We start from the raw sequence: 25,050 nt of genomic DNA on the forward strand, positions 1-25,050 counted from the left end.
TCAACCCCATTCTCCTACCTTCTCCCCATAACCTTTGACACCCTGATTAATCAAGAACCTATCAACCCCCACCTTAAATATGAAATGGCCTGCACAGCTGTTTGTGGTAAAGAGTTCCACAGATTCACCACATCTGGTTAACGAGATCTTTTGTTCATCTCTATTCTAAATGTACGTCTCTGTATTCTGAGACTGTGCCCTTTGGTCCTAGACTCTCTCACTACAGGAAACATCCCACTTCACATTCTAGGTGTTTCAATATTCAATGCATTTCAATGAGATCCTCCCTCATTCTTATAAACTCCAGCAAATACAGGCCCAAAGCCATCAAAAGCTTGTCATAGGTTAATACTTTCAACTCTAGGATCATTCTTGTCAACCTCCTCTGGACCCACTGTACTGCCTTTCTTAGGATTCCAAAACTGCTCACAAGTGTAACCAATGCCTTATAAAGCCTCAGCATTATATCCTTGCTTTTGTATTCTAGTCCTCTCGAAATTAATGATAAAATTGCATTTACTTCCTTATGACCGACTCAACTTGCAAGTCAAACTTTAGGGATTCTTTTGGTATCTTAATTCTCTTGAAATGAATGCTAAAATTGCATTTGCCTTCCTTACCGCCAATGGAACCTGCAAGTTAACTTTTAGGGAATCCTGCACAACTCCCTTTGCATCTCTGATTTTTGACTTCTCTCCCCATTTAGAAAACAGTCCATGTCTTTATTCATTCTGTCAAATTGCATGACCATACACTTACCTGCAATATATCCCATCTGCCACTTCTTTACCCATTCCTCAGATCTGTCTAAGTCCTTCTGCAGACACCCTGCTTCCTCAACAGTACTTGCCTCTCCACTTACCTTTGAATCATGACAAACTTGGCCACAAAACCATCGTTCCTTCACGTAACATGAAAAGAAGCGGTCCTAACACCAGAAAAGGCCCCATTTATTCCCACTTTTTGCCTCCTGCCAGTCAGCCAATATCCTATTCATGCCAGTATCTTTTCTGTAATACCAGGGGTCTTATCTTGTTAAGCAGCCTCATATGCGGCACCTTGTCAAAGGCCTTCTGAAAATACAAATAAGCAACATCCACTGACTCTCCTTAGTCTATCCTGCTTATTTTTTCCTCAAAGGATTCCAACAGGTTTGTCAGGCAAGATTCCTCCTTTAGAAAACCATGTTGATTTTGTCTATTTTATCACGTGCCTTCAAGTACCCTGAAACCTCATCCTTAAAAATGGACTCCAACATCTTTCCAACCATTGAAGTCAGGCTAACTGCCTATAATTTATTTTCTTCTTCCTCCCTCCCTTTTTGAAGAGTGGAGTGGCATTTGCAATTTTCCAGTTCTCTGGAAGCTTTCCAGAATCTAGTGATGGTTGAGAGATCATTACTAATGTCTACACAATCTCTTCAGCTCTGGTTTAGATGACTTGTCTACTACTGTAATACTGACACATCTGATTTAGCTTCCTTCTCAAACTAGAGGATGAATTCTATCATAGTATGATCACTGCCTCATAAGGGTTCCTTTACCTTAAGCTGGGTCAAGACATAATACACAATCCAGAATTGCTGCTCCCCTAATGGACTCAACCACAAGCTGCTCTAAAAAGTCATCTCATAGGCATTCTACAAATTCCCTTTCTTGGGATGCAGCACCAACCAATTTTCCCAATCTACCTGCATTTTGAAATCCCCAATGATTATCACAGTATTGCCCTTTTCACATTCTTTTTCCATCTCCCATTGTAATTTGTAACCCACATCCTGGCTACTGTCTGGAGGCCTAACTCCATCTGAGTCTTCTTAACTCTACCCACGAGGATTTAACATCTTCTGATCCAATGCCACCTCTTTCTAAGGATTTGATTTCATTTTTTACCAACAGAGTTACCCCACCACCTCTGCTTACCTTCCTGTCCTTTCAATACAATGCTTATCCTTGGATGTTAAGCTCCAAACTATGACCTTCTTTCAGCCACAAGTCAGGGATGCTCACAACATCATACTTGTCTATCTCTAACTGTGCAACAAGATCATCTACTTTATTCGATATACTGTGTGCATTCAAATACAGGAGTGCCAATCCTATATTCATCACCCTTTTTGATTTTATCCCCCATTACACTTTAACTGTGTGGCGCATAGCCAGGTGGTTAAGGCATTGGACTAATGATCTGAAGGTCATGAGTTTGAGCCCCAGCTGAGGCAATGTGTTGTGTCCTTGAGCAAGGCACTTAACCACACATTGCTGCAGTCCACCCAGCTGAAAATGGGTGGCTAACCTCTTGATAGACTGGTGTCCTATCCCGGGGGGATAGGCGTCTCGTTCTCTCAGTCACTTCACACCACAGAAACCAGCATAAGCACCGGCCTGATGAGCCTATAATGCTTGGGACAGACTTTAACTTTAACACTTTAAACTCTTCTCAATGTTGCCTTACTATCTGTCTGTTCTTCCTCACAGTCTTACTACATACTAGTTGTATACCAACTGCCCCATCCTCAGCCCTATCACTCTGGTTCCCAACCCCTACCAAATTAGTTTAAACCCTCCCCCTCCAACAAACCTGCCCGCAAGATATTGGTCCCCCTTTGGGCTCAGGCACAACCTTTTCTTTTTGTACAAGCCATAACTTCCCCATAAGCGATCCCAGTGTTCCAGAAATCTGAAACCCTGCCCCCTGCACCAATTCTTCAGCCACCCATACATCTGGCAAATCATCCTATTCTTGCCCTCACTGGTATGTTGCACAGAGATTACTACCTTGGAGGTGCTGCTTTTCAGCATTCTACTGAACTCCCTATATTCTCTCTTCAGAACCTCCTTCCTTTTCCTACGCAAGTCGTTGCTACCAATTTGTACCATGACTTCCAGCAGTTCACATTCCCTCTTTAGAATGCCATGGACCCAATCTGAGACATCCTTGAACCTCGCACCTCAGAGGCAACCTACCACCTGGGTGTCTTTTTACATCTACAGAATCTGCTTTCTGCTCTTCTAATTATGGACTCTTTTACTGCACTCCCTTCTAAGCCATAGAGCCAGAATCAGTCTTAAAGACCTGGTCACTGCAGCTTCCCCTGGAAGATTGTTCCCCTCCACCACCCGCCTCCTAATTTTCCCGTATAAGTTGAAGGTCATCACACTGTAGCTCAACACGGTCTCTAAAGAGCTGCAGCTCAGTGCACTTCATGCAGATGTAGTTATCAGGGAGACTGTAGATCTCTCAGATTTCCTACATCTCGCACAAGGAACATAGCATAAAATCTGGACCCATTGTCAGCAAACTAGCTATGTACTAACAGAAAAAGAAACTTTCTCTCGAACTTAATTAGAAGCTCTGCCTGTGCTTGCTCAAGCCTATTCTCACCTAAGCCTGTTGAGTCAAAACCTAGCCACTCTAATGCTATCCAGTCACACAATGGCTACTCCACTTACATCTTCCTTTTTTTAATTGGCACTGATTGCACCCTGCTAAAAGGAGCCAAAGACATTGGAGCTCTTTATGCATCACCAACAAGTGACCTCTCATGATATCTTGCTAAGAATTACAGCAGAATTTCTCTTTAACTAGTTCAGACAATTGCGGAGACTTAGTTTCTGTTTGACTTAATTTGTATGTGAAATGTGATTTTTTTTTAATCATATTGCACTGGGAGTCATGATACAACCTGATGGACAGTATAGGCATCCGTTAGTCTCGAGAGACCATGGATTTGCGCCTTGGAAAGTCTCCAGGGTGCAGGCCTAGGCAAGATTTTATGGAAGACCAGCAGTTGCCCATCCTGCAAATCTCTCCTCTCCATGCCACAGATGTCCAAGGGAAGGGCAAGGGGCGATACAGCTTGTCATCGCAGCGCAATGTGTGGTTAAGTGCCTTGCTCAAGGACACAGTTTGAACTAGTGACCTTCAGATTACTAGACCAATGCCCTGACCACTTGGCCACGCACCAACACTACGCTGCTAAAAATTCTTTTTGCTCTTGTTGTTGCCCATAGCAAACTGGGCCAATGCTGAATGGCAGATGCGTCACCAATACAGGGAAAATTTGGAATACAAAAATGTACTAGCCATTGATATAACACTTTAAAAGGATACATTAAGACTGATGCAAAATTAATTTAGTTGATCCTTTCTATTTGTTCACAGTCTTCTAGTGATGTGTTATATTCAGTGATCCAGGATCTGAGCGACATGAAGAAACAACAAGAAAGGTACAATTTATGATGTGTCTTACGCAAGGCTGAACTATTCTCTCTGCATTTATGTGTCTGTTCATTTTATGACCATTTGAACAGCTGAGATGTGGTGTGCTTACTTTTCAATAATGTAACTTTGCCACATTTAGTTTGTAGAAACAGCTTAAATATTTAACATGTAAATAGTTTAAGTGTGGGCTTGCTTGAAAGGTATTGAATGGGATGTAATATTCAATATAACAATTGGCAGTTCCTATTGCATCTGTTAGCATCTAACTTCTTTAAAGTCATTGAATAATAATGCAAACAGTTCTACCAGTTCCTGCTGCACTTTTGTTTCAGACCTTTGCTTTTGGAGTCCAAAGTCCTGGTGATGTCTCATGATGTTCCTAGCAGACTGTTCCAGCAGTGGGAGTATAAGATCGTGAATGTCTTGGCAAAACGACTGGATGATAATTTGCAAAGGGAGCCAATAGAAAAGATCATCAGTGAAAGCCTCACCTTGCTTCTTAAACTTGGAATGCGGATACAGAAAGTGTACAAGGTATCCATTTGACACGAAATTTGTTTTAAAATTCAGCTTTAGTTGGCTAGCTTTTTAATTACTTAATACATCAGTAACTTTTCATTTCTTTTTTAAATCTTCTGTACCATCCCTCAGCCTAACTAAAAAGCATTTTGTTTTTAGTCTAATATTTTTTCTGTTCTTTACTGTTGTCATCCATTATAGTGTTCAGCAAGAATGTTGTTCCATTGTATAGCTACATGAAAATCTCATAAACCTTTGCCACGTACTGTCCGTGCTGCTATGAAAATCAATGGAGCATGTTAAAATTACACTTAAAATTTCAGCATTTTTTCCATTAAATTTGTTGATAGTTCATGGAGGAAAAATTTTATTAATACAAAATAAAAATGTAAAATGCTGGGAATATTGGTCAGTTCTAATCTAATCTGGAAAGGCTGGTCATCTGAAATTGTATTAATTATTAACTCCTGAGGGGTATAACATGTCTGGGTGGAAGATAAGATGTTGTCCCTTGAGTTTACATTGGGTTTTGTTGAAACAGTGTTGGAGGCCAAAGAGGGAGGTCAGTGTGGGAGGAGATTGGAGGATGAAAGCAACAGGCAACTGGAAGCTCGCGGTTATCCAAGCAGAATGACTGAAGGCATTTTACATAATCAGCATAAACTTGTATGATTTCATTAATGTATCCTCAGTCACTGGAAGAACTACAAGTAAATAATTTCTCAGCAGCCTATTTTGCACATGACTTAAAACCATTTCACAGGTAACTAAAGAAATTAGATCCACATTCTTTGAAATTTGGATAATGAATGTTGGTTGTATTGAAAATATTAGAGCCTGAGGGGACATAAGACCATAAGACATTGGAGCAGAATTAAACCATGACAGATAGATCTCGTGATGTTTCCATTATTGGAGAATGAGAGGTCACAGTTACAAGATGAGGGGTGGTCTGAGAGTAAGAGCACCACAGTATTAGACATAGGTATTTGATGAATCTAATCTATGGCACTCTGGTCTTTTGTTGAGTCCCTGGACCATAGTCCTGTCATTCATGTACCTCTTCAAACTTCTCTTAAGTGTCATATTTGAATCTGCATCTATCACTTCTTCTGGCAACTCATTCCACACTCTGAGTGAAGAGGCTCCTCCTCAGATTCCCCTAAAATGTTTCACCATTTGCCTTTGACCCATGACCTCTAGTTCTATTCCCATCCAAACTGAGGAGAGCATGCTTGCAGGCATTCACCCTGTTTATACCCTCGATAATTTTGTATACTTCTGTAAAATCTCCCCTTATTCTCCTGCACTCCAGTCTTAACCCATTCAATCTTTCTGTGTCTCAGGTCTTCAAAACCTGGCAATATCCTTGTAATTTCATCTGCACTCTTATATCCTTATTAGTATCTTTCCTGTGGATAGGTGGGCATTTGAAATTAAGGTGCAGAGGAACCTGTACTTGTGAAGGGTGGCAAACCTGTGGTAATTTGTACCCTCTGAGGGCTGGGGATGTTAGATTGGGAATTTTAAATAAGTAGGTAACTTTTTGAAGGATAGGAAATGAAGAGTTCTGGGAAACTGACACAGAAGGGGAAACGAGTTCTGGGGCAGATCAAACATGATGATGTTGAATGGTGAAACCTGACTGAGAGGCCAAATGCCTACTCTTACTCCTACTTTCTGATGTTCTGAAGTTCTTACATTCTACCTGGTCTGGTATTGGGGAAATAATCATCAAGATTGTATTATTATTTATTAAAGAAAGTCAATATGGATCCATGCCAGCTTGGTTCAAAATCCATATTTTTCAATTGGATTCTGTAGGTTCAATTCATTCTGTAAGATTTACACAAATAGTCCATGGTCCTAAAGGATTACAGCCAACCTGGAAGCGACATGTTTCAGATGAGATGCTTAGGAAAGTACTGTTTCCATGGTCAAGTGAATGTCCAAGATTGAATGCGATCACTTGAGGAGCAATGGATTTATTTCAGTATCCCAGCTAACATTTAACCTACAACCAATGTACTGAAATACTGCTCGTTTATCTCAATGTTGCTGCATGTCATTCAGTGTACTTAATGCAGATTGGTAGGTTCTTGATTAGTAAAGGGCTACAGGGAGAAGGAGGGAGAATGGAGTTGGAAAAAAAGCCAGCCATGATTGAATGGTACAGCAGCCTCGATGGACAAAGTCTCTGAGTTCTGCTCCTTTAACCTATACTTTATTTTACATCTACCTACATAACAAAAAGCTACACAATGATTGATTAATTAATTTAAACAATATAGAAGAGAAATGAAAAAGAAGATTGGTAGCTCAGGTTGGCCATTTGTTTGTTGGGTTGTTTGCCAAGCCTGGACTTTAGGTTGCAAACGTTTCATCAACAGTCGAGATGACATCATCAGTGTGCAATTGGGTGTTGCTCCTGCTGAGTGCTTGTGTTTATATTATTCTGATCCATTGATCTGATTGGTTCTTTTCAAGGGGTAAGTAAGAGGAGGTGTCTGAGAGCTGCTGCCTGGCCTCAGCAAGGTAGAGGTCATTCGGCCACAATGCAATAGCACCCCGTTTGTCTGCGGGTTTGATGGTGAGGTTGGGATTGGTGAGGAGTCAATTGATTGCAAGTTCTAAACAAAACATAGCAGGTAAAAACAATGCTGCTGTCTTCTATTTAGAATTTCTAACTTACAGTTAGGGAATCCGAATGGCCCAATGAGATCTGGTAGCAAAATAGACATTTGAATCATTCAAGGATTTGGATAGACAGGAAAAATAAACAGCTCAAATAGGGGGAATATGTGGTTAATTAGGATTGCACCAATAAAAACACACATTTCGGTAGAAGGTAGTGGAATAAATGTTAGATAAGTATATTTTTGATCATCATCACTATTTACAATTAAAAAGCAAGTGCATATGAGCTATATACATTTTAAAATGTTACCAGATAGTCTCCTAATTCCTCTGACATTTTGTGTTGTGTCGCTCAAGGCTCTTGGGTTTCTCTTTGAATGTGTCATTTGAGTGATGATATTACCAGTGTGATAATAGGCAGGTGCAGTGCAGTTTTACTAACCTTGAGGTTAGTAACCTTGAGGTTTCTTCTTATGACAAATTTTTTTAAATTAAATATGCCTATGGGTTTTTAAAGAAGGCTTTGTGTGGGGTGTCCAGGGAGGGGTAGCACCTCTGGTGAAGGAGCTGGTTGTGTCGATTTCTGGATAGCTCACTCCCCTTTGGTCTCCACCGGACACTCAGCTGCTCGCAGGTGACAGCGGGCACTCCCTGGTGCGCCGCTTCCATAGGCGGGCTAAACCAGGTGAGGGCAGCTGGCGGCCTCACGCCCAGGCGAGTTAGGGATGTGCCTGTCCCAGCATGCGAAGCCAGCTCCAGTGGACAGGGTGGATCGGATCTACGGCGAGATCCGACGGCCAGGGTGGCAGCCCTGCAAGACTCTGTGGAGAGCGAAGGGCATGACAAGGTACAGAGTACGTCACGGTCATCCACTGCAGCTAAGAAAGACACCAGTCTGTGATGCTTGTTTGTACCACTGAACCTGGACTTCTGAGGTTGAGAGAGTGAAACTGCCCCACTGTAACAGCTTTTCTACTTTAAAATCTGTCCCGTACAGGTTTCCTGTCATCATCGGACACGATGGACAAAAACCACATATGCCATATTTTCAAAATCCAAAGGAAATACTGCAATAAAAATTCCATCATATATAAGGATGATAGATTAATTACAGATTACTCTCATTTCTAGTTTTGTTCCACCAGCGAAGCAGTGACACGTTGCTGCTGTTCTGACGATTGTACAGCAAATCCAAATGCTTGATTCCAGGCCATGTTATGGATCAAGCCTAGTACTGTAAATTATTTTAATCAAAACAGAAGGAGCCGATCTTTAAAAACTTATCATCTAAAAATCAGCTTCAGAGATAAATACGTACATCTAGAAACTGAATTTTATTTAGTGTGATATATATGAACACCAAATCAGAGAGCAAAAATAATCATGAATTTGTTTAAAAACAAATATACATCATCATTAGTGTGGTTTCCACCTGAAAAGACATGTTGAGTTAAATTCTGGAGTCCCAAAGGGTGTATTAGCATTGTAATCAAATCCCCCACTTGTCTGTCCAGCACAAGAGAAGGTATTCAGCCTTCAGGGTGCAATTTCCAAGTAGCTAGCTATTGGTAACATGTAGACTGCAGAGAAGAATAACTTTCCCATTGTGAATCACCATGCCTTCACCCTGCAGCCTGCTGTCTTTCTGGAGACACCTGCTATAGAACATAAAATAGTAGAGCACACTACGGGCCCTCGGCTCACGATATTGTGTTGACATTGTAACCTACTCCACCATCAATCTAACCTTTCCCTCCCACATTGCCTTCCGTTTTTCATTCATCCATGTGCCTATCAATGGGTCCTCTTAGTATCTGCCTGTTACCTCCACCCCTGGCAGTGCCTTTCATGCACCCACCAAAGAACTACCCCCCCCCCATACTTTCCTCCAAATTGATTAAGATAGAGTCGGTGATGTTGTCCATATGGATTTCAGTAAGGGTTTTGACTGGAGTCCCGCTGGTAGACTCATTCAGGAAGTCAGGAAACTAGGCTGTGTTGATTCAGAAATTGGCTTGCTCATTGCAGGTGGTATTAGTTGGAGTGGATTCTGCTTAGAGGTCAGTGAACTGTTATGTTCCATGGGGATCTGCTCCAGGCTCCTGTTTATTGTGATTTTTAAAATTGACCTGGATGAAGAAGTGGAAAGGTGGCTTACTAAGTTTGCAGAAGACAAGAAGAGTGGAGGTGTTGCGGATAGAATCGAACTTTGTCATTGACAAGATGCAGAACTATTTAAAGTTCAAAGTAAATTTATTATAAAAATAGGTACATGATGCACCATCAATAACTCTCGGACACGGGAGGCAAACAATAGGCTTTTATTAGCTGCAAGAGACCACCACACAACATCCTGGAGACTGAGGGAGGAGCAGTGCCTCCAACCGCCTTTATACAGGGGTCTGTGGGAGGAGCCACAGGAGCAGTCAGCAGAGGGGCATGTCCAGACAGGTATATGTAGTTCACCACAGTACAGTACATGTCACATATAGTAGTTTAGGATTAATTTTCTTGCAGACATTCACAGTAGAACAGAGAAATAAAACAGAATCAATGAAAACTGAACTGGACTGAGAAGTGGCAGATGGAGTTTCATCCAGAAAAGTGTGAAGTGATACACTTTAAAAGGTTGAACTTGAGGGCAGAGTACAAAGTTAATGACAAGATTCTTAGTAGTGTGGAGGAATAGAGAGATCTTGGGGTTCGTGCCTATAGATCACTTAAGGTTGCTGCCCACGTTGATAGGGTGGTTAAGAAGGCATATGGTGTGTTGGCCTTCATTAGTGAGGGGATTAAATGCAAGAGCCGTGAGGTTATATTGCAGCTCGATAAAACTCTGATTAGACCACTCGCAGAGTATTGTGTTCCGTTCCAGTTGCCTCATTAAAGGAAGGTTGTGGAAGCTTTAGCGAGGGCCCAGAGGATACCTACAAGGACGCTGCATGGATTAGCGAGCATATCTTATGAGAATAGGTTGAGCAAGCCAGGTCTGTTCACTTTGGACAGAGGGAAGATAAGAGGTGAGTTGATAGAAGTGTACACGATGATAAGAGACACAGACCGTGGTTTTTTCCCTGGGTTGCAGTAGCCAACATGCGGGGATATACATTTAAATTGATTGGAGGAAAATATAGACGGAATATCAGGAATGTTTTTTACAGATGGGGGTTGGGGAGCATGGAATGCTTTGCCAGGGATGGTGGAAGAGGCAGGTGCATTAGAGTCATTTAAGAGACTCTAAACGACGTGGAGTGCTAAACGACATGTAGGCACATGGATGAAAGAAAAATGGAAGGCTATGTGGGAGTGAAGGGGTGGACTGACTGTGGGGTAGGTTAAATGTTTGCCACAACATCATGGGCTAAAGAGCCTGTAATAGGAAGGGGTGATTGATAAGTTTGTGGCCTAAGGTCAATTTTGTCAATTTTAGAAAACCTAGCACATTTACTTTTCCTACATTTACACACTTAGTCCAGCGGTCGTGGAGCATACGGATCCCTTCTTTGTAGAAGTCGGGGTCTTGGACCTCCAGAAGTGATTGACAGCAGGGATGATTGATAAGTTCATGGCCTAAGTCAGAAGGAGATGAGTTATTAACTTCAAACTTTCTGCATAATCACTCAAAGAGTTGAACTGCACGTGCGTGTAACGAGAGCTGTATAACTCATCTCCTTCTATCTTAGGCCATGAACTTATCAATCATAGTTTTAAGCATTTAATTATTTACGTAAATGTCATTAATTTGTTCAGATCTCTAAATATCAAAGGCATTTAAATGCTATTAAAAATTTCTCACAGCCTTTACAGGCATGAAGTGTTGGGAATGGGCTTTGGTCAGCTATCAATAATTACGGGGCTTGTCCTCTACACTGCATTGACAGAAGCCCTGCCCCTGCTGAGGCAGTGCCCTTGGAGTCATGGATGTTCTGGCCCAATGCATTGGTATCTGAACCAGGTATATACAGAAATGGGTGGGTTACAGGCAGCACTTCTGGCTATATTTGTTGGTGAAGGATTGTATTGGGTTAATGAGGTTCCCCTACGCAGAAAATTAGCCATGGGTTTTGCCTAAAGTTACTCCATTTATCGATTTAGTAGAGACATTAACATGTTTTGAACAAAATAATATACATGAACTCCAGACAACACACCAACATTTTGATTGTAAGCTGTAATTTTTGTAAAGCAAGTAGTTATTCTAAGTGGAAGTTGCTGTACAAAGTTACCGTTGTATGTTGCCTCCTTATATCAGCTCAAATCTGAGATTTCTTGCTATTTTGATTTGGAATTGTAATGCTGTAAAATAATTTGGAGACTGAGATTTCTGAAGGTAACCTCAAAAACTGCTTTTATCACTCACTTGATATCCGGAAGTAGCACTTTCGATGCACTTCCTATCTTTTACCATTTTGCCTCTTGTTTATATTCTTTTATTCCTCTGTGCAGGAATCCCCCAAGAATCCAAACGATTCTGTGCTGGATGATGCCCCCGAACTGATTATTCCTCAGAATCTCATTGCTCGTCTTGTGGAATCTAGGGATCTTTTAACTCCTGCCCAATTTCTGCACAATTACAGTGCTCCATTACAGAGAGCAATGGACTCGGGTAGGTTATAAGATTTCCGGAAGTCAAGTGACTTGGCAATTCTTGTCACAATACATTTGACATTTTTATACCACTTACCTATAAGTGGTATAAGAGTTGGAATGTTATGGTGAGGTTGTATAAGGCATTGGTGAGGCCAAATTTGGAGTATTGTGAGCAGTTTTGGTCACCTAATTACAGGAAGGATATTAATAAGGTTGAAAGAGTGCAGAGAAGGTTTACAAGGATGTTGCCGGGAGTTGAGAAAGTGAATTACAGAGAAAGGTTGAATAGGTTAGGACTTTATTCCCTAGAGCGCAGAAGAATGAGGTGAGATTTGATAGAGGTATATAAAATTATGATGGGTATAAAGTGAATTCAAGCAGGATTTTACCACTGAGGTTAGGGGAGAAAAAAACCAGAGGACATGGGTTAAGGGTGAAGGGGGAAAACTTTAAAGGGAACATTGGGGGGGGGGCTTCTTCACGCAGTGCTGGGAGTGTGGAATGAGCTGCCAGTTGAAGTGGTAAATGCGGGCTCACTTTTAACATTTAAGAAAAACTTGGACAGGTACATGGATGAGAGGGGTATGGAGGGATATAGTCCAGTTGCAGGTCAGTGGGACTAGACAGAAAAATGGTTCGGCGCAGCCAAGAAGGGCCGAAGGGCCTGTTTCTGTGCTGTAATGTTCTATGGTTTTATGGTTCTACTGGGGAAAACAATCATTAATGTAAAACAAATGTAGGTAAGGTTTCTGCTGTACAAAATTTGCCTCAGATTTAGCTTTTAAAAACTTAATTATTTTACAAGTTTCAGTTACAAATCCATAATGCATGAACACTTCAGTGAGTGGTTTATAAGGTCATAGTGTACAACCGTACAGAAACTGTGCAGGCCATTTGGCCCATCTAGTCTATGCGGACCTGATCATCTGCCTAGTCCCATCTACCTGAGCAATACAAACAAAATGTTGGAGGAACTCAGCAAGTTAGGCAGCTTTTATGGAAATGAATAGATAGTCGACGTTTTGGGCTGAGGCCCTTCTTCAGGACTGAGAAGGAAGGTGGAAGATGCCAATATAAAATGGTGGGGGAGAGGGGAAGGAGGCTCGCTGGAAGGTGATAGCTAAAGCCAGGTAGGTGGGAAAGATTAAGGGCAGGAGGAGGAAGAATCTGATAGGAGCAGAGAGTTGGCCATTGGAGAAAAGGAAGAAGGGGACCCAGGGGAAAGTAATATGCAGGTGAAAAGAGATAAGAGGTCAGAATGGGGAATAAAGGAAGGGGAATGAGAATTGGAGTTAAAATGTTTGGTTGCTGGGATGTCTTGCTTGTGGCAGATGGTGCCGAGGTGCTGAATGAAGTGACCTCCCAATTTATGACAGGTTTCACCAACATCAACATGTGAGGTTATCCACTTCGGTTGCAAGAACAGGAAAACAGATTATTATCTGAACGGTGGCTGATTAGGAAAAGGGGAGATGCAACGAGACCTGGGTGTCATTGTACACCAGTCATTGAAGGTGGGCATGCAGGAACAGTAGGCAGTGAAAAAGGCAAATGGTATGTTGTCATTCATAGCAAAAGGAATTGAGTACAGGAGCAGGGAGGTTCTGCTGCAGTTGTACAAGGCCTTGGTGAGACCACACCTAGAGTATTGTGTGCAGTTTTGTTCCCCTAATCTGAGGAAAGACATTCTTGCCATAGAGGGAGTACAGAGAAGGTTCACCAGATTGATTCCTGGGATGGCAGGACTTTCATATGAAGGAAGACTGGATCGACTAGGCTTATACTCACTGGAATTTAGAAGATTGAGGGGGATCTTATTGAAATGTATAAAATTCTAAAGGGATTGGACAGGCTAGATGCAGGAAGATTGTTTCCGATGTTGGGGAAGTCCAGAACAAGGGGTCACAGTTTAAGGATAAAGGGGAAGCCTTTTAGGACCGAGATGAGGAAAAACTTCACACAGAGAGTGGTGAATCTGTGGAATTCTCTGCCACAGGAAACAGTTGAGGCTGGTTCATTGGCTATATTTAAGAGGAAGTTAGATATTGCCCTTGTGGCTAAAGGGATCAGGGGGTATGGAGAGAAAGCAGGTACAGGGTTCTGAGTTGGATGATCAGCCATGATCATACTGAATGGTGGTGCAGGCTCAAAGGGCCGATAATGGCCTACTCCTGCACCTATTTTCTATGTTTATATCAAGGAGGCCACATCAAGAGCACCTGAATCAATGGATGACCCCAGCCGACTTGCTGGTGAAATGTTGCCTCACCTAGAAGGACTGCCTTGGGTCCTGAATGGAGGTGAGGTAGGTGTATGGACAGATGTAGCACGTAGGCTGCCTACAGGGATATCTGCAGGAAGAAGGTTAGTAGAGAGGGAGAAATGGACGAGGGAATTGCAGAGGGAGTGATCCCTGTGGTAAGCGGAGCTGGGGGATAGGTAAAGATATATTTAGTGGTAGGATCCCTTTGGAGATGGCAGAAGTTGTGGAAGATAATGTGCTGGATACGGAGGCTGATGGGTTGGTAGGTAAGGACAAGAGAAACTTATCACTGTTAAGGTGGTGGGCAGATGGGATGAGTGCAGATGTTCAGGAAATAGAGGAGATGTGGGTGAGGGTAGTGTCAATTTTGGAGGAAGAGATACCCTGTCGTTTAAAGAACAGGTCGTAAATTGGGGACTGCTTTGTCGACCGCGTCCACATTATCTGGCACAGGTGGGACATCCTGTTGTCCAGACATTTTAATTTCCATTTCTGTTCTGATGTGTCAGTCCATGGCTCCCTCTTGTGTTGAGATGAAGTCACCCTCAGGGTGGAGAGGCAACACCTTATATTCTGTCTGGTAGCCTCCAACCTGATGGCATGAATATCGATTTCTCCATCCGGTAAATAAATTTTTCCCATCCCTCTTCCTCTATCCCCCACCCTGACCTTCTACCTCTCCTCAGTTGCTTACCACGTCCCCCCTGGGTCACCTCCTCCTCCCCTTTCTTGTATGGTCCACTCTCCGCTCCTATTAGATTCCTTCTTCTCTCCAGCCCTTGGCCTTTCCCACTCACCTGACTTCCCTTATCACCTTCCAGCTAGCTCCCTTTCCCTGTCCCCACCTTTTCATTCAGTTTTTGAAAATCTTAATTTTGCATATTGAAGTAATAGTGTATTAATGACAGTAATGAGGTTTAACATAAAATATTAAGCATATGCAAAATCTTGAGCTGCTGTAACATACACTCAGTGGCCACTTTATTAGGTACAACTGTACACCTGCTCATTAATGCAAATATATGATCAACCAATCATGTGGCATCAACTCAATGCATAAAAGCATGGAGACATGATCAAGAGGTTCAGTTGTTGTTCAGACCAATCATCAGAAGGAGGAAGTGACTTTGACTGTGGAGTGATTGTTGGTGCTAGACGGGTGGTTAGAGTATTTCAGAAACTGTTGATTTTCTGGGATTTTCATGTACAACAGCCTCTAGAATTTATAGAGAATGGTGCGAAAATAAAACGCCAAGTGAATGGCAGGTCTGTGGGTAAAAACACCTTGTTAATGAGAGAGGCCAAAGGAGAATGGCCAGGCATTCATTCAAATAACACGCAGTTAATAACAGTGGTGTGCAGAAGAGCATCTCTGAATGCACAGCATGTCAAACCTTGAAGTGGATGAGCTGCAGCAGCAGAAGTTAATGAACATACCCTCTGTTCCTGATAAAGTGGCCACTGAGTGTGCTTAGAGGATTACGTCGAATCCATTATCGATACTGTTATTGTAGTAGGGTTCTTTCACTGTGCACCCAGTTCAAGCTGCTACCAGGGAAGTCCACAGAGCTCAAAGCCTGTGCTCGATGTTCCATTGGCTCTTTTACAAAAAAGCACATTGTGGAAAGCAAAACTGGGCAAGAAGCTCCAACTATTGCAGCTGGCGTGTTTCCGTCAGCAGAGAAACAACGGTATTGATGACAGTGAGGGTATAATCACGAGCCCAGACTGTCCCAGCAGGAAGCGGACGGCGCAAGTGGGAGGCAGCAACAAAACAGGGATAATAGTGATTTGCTTTAAAGATTTAATAGAAGATTCACAATTGTTTGCTTACCAGGCAGCTGCCACGAACCAGAAACCCTCACTTAGAGCATTTCACAACAAGGCCTCTGATGTTTGGCTATAATGATGCAAGGGCTCAATGAATGGTGGTGATTACAGGCTAAAAGGGAGTATCTTTATATTCAGAAACTACGGATGTCCTTTCAGAATTAGCTTTTCAAATGGTTTTTCCTCTTGCAGAGCACAGACCTTATTGTTTGACACAGCTGACAGCACCGACTGACTGTAATTACTCATTGCATTCAGTTCAGCTGCACCATATTTCCCTGAATATCCAAAGTTTAATTTTTGAGACAATTTTCAGTGCCAACTAATCAAAACTCCTCCATTTTTACTGAAAGTTAATCCATTTAAAGATACGAAAGTTGGTAGCTTTACATTTTAGAGCTGGTTTCCAAACTCAGAGAATTATGTAAAAAATGTTTTAAAAATCGATGCTTAAACACATGGAAACTACTGTGAGCCTACCAAAATACTCATCACTTCCAGTTTTCAACATTCATATCATTAGAGTCAATTCAAATTAACTCAGAATATGTCATCTTTAGGTCGTCACCACTAAATAATCGATGTTCAATAACAGAGCTCCAGTGAAGTGAATCTTGCATTGATTTACAATGCAATAAATAAACTGTTTGTTATTTTAAAGCCATTTCCTCTGCTGACCAGGCAAGCACACCATCTGCTTCCAATCTTCTTTCAATGCAGTCATGTTAGGGATGATTTGCTTTCAAATGTTCCTTCCCTGCCAGGATGTGGCATACAGCCACATGGCACTGGCTTGCCTCTCCCCATCTCCTACCATTCATTGGACCATCATCAGTAGAACGCAAGAATCACACTTAGACATGCTGACAGAGTGGGCATTTGACATAAATTTAAAATGATGACTGTTCGCTTTTAGACAACTTGTTAACAATATGGTTTGATTTCCAATGGGCACATTTTCTAAGAAAAAAGAACAGGCCCATACCAACTAAAACAACATTCCTATCATTTGATTTATCTGTTGACAGGTATCTTTTAACCTGATTGTAATCTTACTTTAAGTTAAACTTTGTGCATAGGATCACTTTACTTTCATCCAGTAGCAAGAGAGAAGAGAAAAGATTATACACCATTAGCTTAATAATGTATGATATAATGAATTATTGCTTTCTGATGTAAATATGCTCCTTTTCCAGAACTTGTATGGCCAACACCAGAGCCTTTACTACCTGCCAAAAGAAAGTAATGGAGCTTGTGAAAATATGGGCACTTTCCTCATTCACAGAAAAAGTGATATTTAAGTTTTGTTTTATGATAGTGTTCTCAAGAAATGCAATGTATTCCAAGAATTGTTATGAAAAGAAAATTAAGATAATATTGGCTGTAATGTAAACATATTTGTAGAGATTTTATGATTGCTAACATTTAGAGGCATTTAAGAACTATTAAATTTGATATCAATAAGTTAAAGAAAAATATTTTAGAAGTTCATAAAAGTAAAATTAATCAAGAGCATCAAGAATCAAGATTTCTGGTAAAGATGTTGCCTGCGTACTATACTGGACATCCTAATAGATCATAACACCATATATTTCATTTGTTTTGCATCTTGATTGTAATTCTGGAGCTGTTGGAGCCTGTAATTTGCAGTTTGGAGATTGCCTGGGTGTTCCAGCACTCTTCAGTCTCGGAGAGGGTTCTGCGAGGCAGAGCTGGTGAGCACGGGCAGGCTGCGGGACGTGGCAAGGTCTGATCTTTGACTCCATTTTGCCAATTAAAACTTCCATTGTTCGCCTTTAAAAGCAATAAGGGAGATTGAAGCAAGAGGTGTATGGAGACTTTTGGAGATCGTTTAGGTGCTTCAGCACTCTGCAGTCTCCGAGAGGTATCCAGGAGACAGAGGCACCATGCGTGAACTTCATGGCAAGAAGGCTGCGGGACGGGGTGCAAGCCATCGTTCCTCTCCATTTCACCGATTATAGCTTTCACTGTTGCCCGATCAAAGCAACGATGGAGTTTGAAACATCGAGGCGAATGTGGAGGGTCAGTGCTGGCTGCGTGCCTTTTGACTACTGGAATTTCCTCTGCACCTTGAGAGGAGAGAGCCTGCCACTGTGCTCAGAGAGTGTTGCCCAGGTTTTCTGCATTTTGGATGTGGACTTGGACTATAGACTTTTTCAGTGTTACAGATTTTGTATTCTCTGGTTTTCAGCTGAACTTTTTCATTTTTTTGTGTGTGCAGGTGGGGATTTGGGGGCTGCTGTGCCTGTTCCATTTTTGTTTGGACTTTTTGTGCAGGGTTGGAGGGATTTGGTGGTTGATGATTCTTTTTCTTTCTTGGTTTTGTGGCTATCCAGAGTAGAAGAATTTCAGAGTTGTACTGTTTGGTAATAAATGAACCTTCGAACATGAAATCACATATAAATCATTAAAGATATTAAATTAAGAACAAAAAATTACTTATCTTCCTATTTGGCAGTAAAGAACTACATTCAAATGAGTGGTTTTGGCAATCACACGCTAGGTCAAATCAGACACAAGTTCAAAGAGATTCATTACCCTGTGTATTGCTCTGGATTCTCTTCAAGGCTAAGCTACACTATTGGGCTCTGTTTACAGGCAAGCAACAGAGTGGAGTGAGAGATATGGCCTGAAGCAGAAATACAAATCTCCCAGGCCAGCATTTAGCACTTGGTTCATTGAGGACATTTTGCTGGTTTTCATATTTAAAGTTTGTTGCCTCCCAAAGACCCTGTTTTTGTAACTGCACAGCATGAGCTAAAGCTACTGATTGATCTCCAGTCACTTTTGTGCATGTCTTCCAGGTATGCCAACATTCCTCCATTCTTCAGGAAAACCAATTTTTGTACTATGAAATTGTAATTCCTTCATGGCACCTTGCCATATATTGGAAGGTTATCTTATAGATGCTTTATAAGTTATCATTTTCATCAACACTGTAGGTTACTAGCCATTCTCTCTACCCTCCATCTGTCGACGATCGGCACACCAAGGTGAGATTACACAGCACGACTGAAATAATTGAATGCTTACACTACTCACATGGAATTGTCCACTTTTTTTTACATTATTAGTTACCTTATCTAAACCACTCTGCTAAAAATAGCAAAGGCTGGTGGGGGAATTATGTGATCTTTCTGGATAGATGGATTAGGAAGATATTCCTATTGAACCGTATTTGATTTGCCTTGAAAGAGAGGAGTGAAGCAATAAAGGCATTTAGGCATACAAATTTTAAACAAGTAGTGTTGGGATCAAATGAGGCATGAAGCCACACAATTATTGATTTCTTCTTCTTCTTAAGGTCATCATCCTTACTGAGCCATAGGCACCTGACAGCAGCTCAGCAGACTCCTCTGTCCTGGGCCAACTGAGGATTGGTTGGCCCTGTGGCTTCAGCTTTCACCATGTAACTTCATATGTCTTCCAGGTGAAGATCTTTCCTCTCTTAGGAATGAGACCTTCAAAGCTTCTGTTGGCATCTTACAGGATGGGGATGCAGCCCCATGCCTAACCCTCCTGTTGCAGCCGGGCTTGGAACTGTCCACGGTGGGATTTAGACTTTGAAAATGTATTTAGGCTAAACTTGCATTAAGATGTTAAACCAAAGTGGTTTGAAGTGGCATGTCTATTTCTTTTAGTACAACCTTTAAACGAAGACTTTGCACTCATAATCTACCTTTCACAACTTTAGGGAAAGCAGTTATCACATTTCTTGATGCCATTTTGCACACAAGATTTCACTATGGTAAGTGATTGGCTAATAAGTGGAAATACCATTGGTTAAGGAACATCATATCCAAGTTTAATTGTTATTCAACTGTACACAAACACTGGTGAATACAGGCAAAAGAAACAGCCAGGGTGCAAACATAGTACCAGCAGTCCTACATAGTGCACGGCACGAATAGAAGATATAATATAGCAGTAAACATAACAGTTATACAAAAAATACATAATATAGCACAAGTCCGAGTCCGTGGATGTTGTTGGCAAGATGGCACCCAGCAGCCAGCAAGGTGGCACCCAGCCACCTGCAGACAAACACAATCCAGCTTGTCTTCTGCCCAGTGAACAATGGAAGGCAGCACCACACCGCCTCCGGCGTCATCTGTCCTGTGTTGCTGCACCAAGCAACACCACGGCATGAGGCCTACTCTCCTCTACAACAAAGGCCACGCCGTTCCCCCATCATCGGCCCTGCCAATAAACCAATGAACCAGACTTGCAGCATTCCAGGTTACCAAAGTTCAACAGGGTTCTGCGATCACCAGAAAAGCAACTAAGGCAATCGCTCGCTCTTAGACTGCATTTCACTCTTAGGTTGCTGTCTGCTTTTGCACACTGACTCCAGCGTCTCTCCACAAGGTATGCACCAAGTCTAACTCCTCCGCCCTCGTGAAACTCACTGATAGGGTAGCCTCTCTGATAGGGCAGATTTATTTGTTGTGGAGAATGCAGTAGGTAGAAGTTAATGGCATATAAACTGTGTGCATAAACTGGTCTCTTAAGTAGTGAGGCCACCATGCAAGACTGACAAATCTATCAGAATTCTTTGCGGAATTAACAACTAGGATAGACAAAGGAGAGTCAGATCAGTGTTGTTTACTTGGATATTTAGAAGGCCGATGACAAGGTGCAACACATGAGGCTGGTAAACAAAACAAAAATAGGAGTCCTTGGCATTACAGTTAATGTAGTAGCATGGACAGAGGATTGGTTGTCTGGCAAAAGGCAAAGAGTGGGAATAAAGGGGGTCTTTTCAGATTGGCTGTTGTTGACTAGTGGTGTTCACAGCGATTCCTTTGGATTCACTGTTTTTCACAATATATGTTAACAAAATGGGTGATGGAATTGATGGCTTTGTGGCAAAGTTGGTGAAGAAAAAGCATTTCAGGATGCATTTCTCTGACATCAAATTGTACCTTTGATCCTTTAAGTTGTACCATTGAAGTTTGTGGAAGATACAGAGATAGGTGAAGGGGTAGGTAGTGTTGAAGAAGTGGTGAGTCTGCAGTAATACTTGGATAGGTTGGGAGAATGGGTAAAGGAGTGGAAGATGGAATACAGTGTAGGGAGGTGTGATGTCATTCATATTAGTAGAAGAAATAAAGACTATTTTCTAAACAGGGAGAGAATTCAGAAATTGAAGGTGCAGGGGAACTTGGGACTCCTGAGATTAATTTGATTGGTAGTAAGGAAGGCGAATGCAATGTTAGCATTCATTTCAATAGGACTAGAATATAAAGTGAGGGCAGAATGCTGAGGTTTTATAAGGCATTGGTCAGACCACATATGGAGTATTGTGAGCAGATTTGGCTCCAGATCTAAAGAAGGCTGTGCTGGCATAGGAGAAGGTCGAGAAAAGGCTTACAACAATGATCCCAGGTTCATACTTAAGTATAGATTGTTGGAAGAATGAAGTGTTTAGCTGCAATCCACTTGAAAAAATTACTTATAATTTAAGAGGTAAATATGAAATATTTCTGAAAATTTGGCGCCCTTATAAGATGGGATTAGATATATAGGTGCTCCGAAGATAAAAGTATTGGTAATCTGGAGAAAGAAATAAATATACATATTAAAGCTATTATGAACTCCATGGAGCATGTGGGGATCTTCTGATATCCAGGCATTCTTTCTTTCTTTCTTTCTTTCTTTTTTTCTTTTTTTTTTCTATAGGGATATGTTAGGGGGGAGGGGGGGAAGGGTTGATATTTTTTTTCTTTCTGTAACCTATTTGAAAATACAATAAAAAAAATTTATATAAAAAAAACAATGATCCCAGGAAATAAGGGGTTAACATACTGTATAAGTAGTACTTGATTCCTCTTGGTCTGTAGTCACAGGAGTTTAGAAAGATGAGAACGGGATTACATGGAAACTTACCAAATATTGAAAGGCATGAACAGAGTGAACATGGAGAGGATATTTCCATTAGTAGGAGAAGCAGAGGGTACTGCCTCTTTGGAACCGAGGTAAGGGAGAATCTCTTATTTCTTTAGCCAATGGGTGGTGAATCTGTGGAATTAATTGTCGCAGATGGCTTATGGAGGCCAATTTGGCTATTTTCAAAGAGGAAGTTGATGTGTTCTTGATTAGGAAGGGTGTCAACTTTAGATGGAGATGGCAAGTAATGGTGGAAGAGATCCAATGATCCCTGTGTCTTATGGTCTTTTAGTCTAATGGACAGAGGAAATTACCCAGTTACATTAACTCTGACTGGCTGTTGCATTTATCTGCAATTGTTAGCAATAGATTTGAAAGAGGTCATCTTCAATAGTCCAGCATTTGCACATCCTGCAAAGAAAGGTCAAAAGATTTAGTTTCTCTAATGAGTCTGGCACTCACCGCTATCTGAGTCAGAAGCAATGGTTCCATTACTGCCATCGCTCAATGATGTTACTACTGTGGACCAATAAAATGTAAAAGCTCTTTGGGAATTGCAGCTGTTTACAGGAATAATTAAAAGTAACCCTTCTGCAGATTTACTCATTTCTCCCACTCAAATTAAGTGTCCATGTTCTAAGATAGGCAGATTATTGCAATGATTGTCACTGCTGTAAACTGAATTTTGAACAGCCTCTTCAGAATGGGTGAGCAGATAGCACTGCCATCTGTTGGTTAAGTTGGGTTTGAAAGGACGAATGCAGTTAATTCTCACTGACTTACAGCATACTTCCCAAGAAACTGAACTGCACCCTTTATTTTGCCATGTTAAAATATTGTGAGCAGCATTAAACGAGCATCCCTTAATATTTATGAGACTACATAATCCTATCTGTAAATCTGCCCACTTGCAAGGTTGACTCAGGTCCCAGTTTTAGATTTTTGTTAAACTAAACAACCACAGAAATCACTTGTGTCAAGTAATCTGAGGAATGTGCATTCAGTGTAACTGCAAGTCTTATCATTCTAAGTATCAGTGTTTCCAATAGTTTTTCAGGTAATTTCACTTAAATGTAGGTATGATTCATCAATGTATATTAATTAATGTTCTGGATCATGTGAGGGAATATTTATGTTTAATTAAGGTGTGTATTTTATACAAAGGGGAGGTCTTACTGGTATCTACATTTTTGTTACCTGTGGAAAGGTGATTGGTGAAAGTGATACAGAGCTGGAGAAGGGAAAGGATCATGTGTCAGGAGGCCTTGGGAGAAAGAAGGGGGGGGGAGCACCAGAGGGAGATGGAGAACAGGCAGACACGTCCCATTCCCATTCTGATATGTCTATCCATGGCCTCCTCTACTATCAAGATGAAGCCACACTCAGGTTGGAGGAACAACACCTTATATACTGGCTGAGTAGCCTCCAACCTGATGGCATGAACATTGATTTCTCTAACTTCTGTTAATGCCCCTCCTCCCCTTCTTACCCCATCCCTGACATATTTAGTTGTTTATTGTTTTTCCCTCTCTCCACCCATCACTCTGCCTGTTCTCCATCTCCCTCTGGTGTTCCCCCCCCCCCTTTCTTTCTCCTGAGGCCACCCGTCCCATGATCCTTTCCCTTCTCCAGCTCTGTATCACTTTCGCCAATCACCTTTCCAGCTCTTGGCTTCATCCCACCCTCTCCAGTCTTCTCCTATCATTTCACATTTCCCCCCTCCCCCCACTACTTTCAAATCTCTTAGTATCTTTCCCTTCAGTTAGTCCTGACGAAGGGTCTCGGCCCGAAACATCAACAGTGCTTCTCCTTATAGATGCTGCCTGGCCTGCTGTGTTCCACCAGCATTTTGTGTGTGTTGCTTGAATTTCCAGCATCTGCAGATTTCCTCGTGTTTGCTGTGACATCACCCCTTATTCTTTCCTCCAGTCACATCATTAGGCAATTTCACCCTGGGAAAAAAAGTCTCTGACTCTCTATCTATGCCTCTTCTCATCTTGTACACCTCTAGCAAATCATCTCTCATCCTCTCGCTCCAAAGAGAAAAGCCTCGTTCATTCGACCTATCTTCATTAGACTTGTCTTCTCGTCCAGGCATCATCCTGGCAAATCTCCTCTGCACCCGCTCTAAAGCTTCCACATCCTTCCTATAATGAGGCGACCAGACTGAACACAATATTCTAAGTGTGGTCTAACCAGGGTGTTATAGAGCTGCAACTTGTAGGTCCAGGATGGGACTGTAGTCATCACTTTCAAAGGGGTGGACGCCGTCATGGGATTCCGAAGGTCAACTGAAGAAGAAGAGAGCTGCAACATTACCTCACGGCTCTTAAACTCAATCCTCCAACTAATGAAAGCCAACACAATGTATGCCTATATATCTACTCTTTCAACTTGAGCAGGAACTTCGTCGACCACAAGATCTCTCTGATTCTCCACACTGCCAAGAATCCTGTCATTAATACTGTATTCTGCCATCAAATTTGTCATTCCAAAGTGAATGATTTCATACTTTTCTGAGCTGAATTCCATCTGCCGCTTCTCAGCCCAGGTCTGTGTCTGGTCAGTGACCCATTGCAACCTACAACAAACTTGCTCACTATCCGGAAACTTTTACGTCATCTACAAACTTATTATCCTAGCCTTCCACTTCCTCATTCAAGTCATTTGTAAAAATCACAAAGGGCAGGGGTCCTAGAACATATCCCAGCGCAACACCACTGGTCACGGACCCCTGAGCAGAATACTCTCCATCAATTAGCACCTACTGTCTTCTCTGGGCAAGCCAATTCTGTATCCACACAGCCTCCTGAGACTCTAAATAAGCCTACTATTTTCATGTGCGTGCTGCTTTAGTTTTCCAGTATGTGCAGGTTTTCTCATGTTTACCATTTTGATTTGTTCATATAAGTCATATGCTTCAAGCTCAACCTTTCAAAACACTTCCTTATGATTGACGTCAGTGCTACTGGGTGATAAGTCGATAAGGCAGGTTATCAAGTTCTTCTTGCTCATCGGTATGACTGATGCCTGCTTCAGACCACCAAAGCGAGAATTTCAAGGTATCAGTAAACATA

General features: G+C 41.7%; 1 protein-coding gene across 2 annotated transcripts in view; it reads left to right on the plus strand.

Annotated features, from left to right (window-relative positions):
- Positions 1–19,699, plus strand: part of LOC132380123 (testis-expressed protein 47) — a 57,367-nt gene extending 37,668 nt beyond the window's left edge. Inside the window, exons 4-7 of one of the 2 annotated variants that reach the window (XM_059948720.1) lie at positions 4,165–4,229; positions 4,557–4,758; positions 11,827–11,986; positions 17,260–19,698. In XM_059948720.1, the coding sequence (XP_059804703.1) occupies positions 4,165–4,229; positions 4,557–4,758; positions 11,827–11,986; positions 17,260–17,309 (477 nt within the window). In that variant the 3' untranslated portion in view covers positions 17,310–19,698. Of the gene's footprint in view, positions 1–4,164; positions 4,230–4,556; positions 4,759–11,826; positions 11,987–17,259 lie in introns of both variants that reach the window. The other variant, XM_059948719.1, reaches the window with a different exon arrangement.
- Positions 19,700–25,050: the final 5,351 nt, after the last annotated feature.

The sequence above is a fragment of the Hypanus sabinus genome, chromosome 23, assembly GCF_030144855.1.
Source record: "Hypanus sabinus isolate sHypSab1 chromosome 23, sHypSab1.hap1, whole genome shotgun sequence".
Classification (NCBI taxonomy): Eukaryota; Metazoa; Chordata; class Chondrichthyes; order Myliobatiformes; family Dasyatidae; genus Hypanus; species Hypanus sabinus.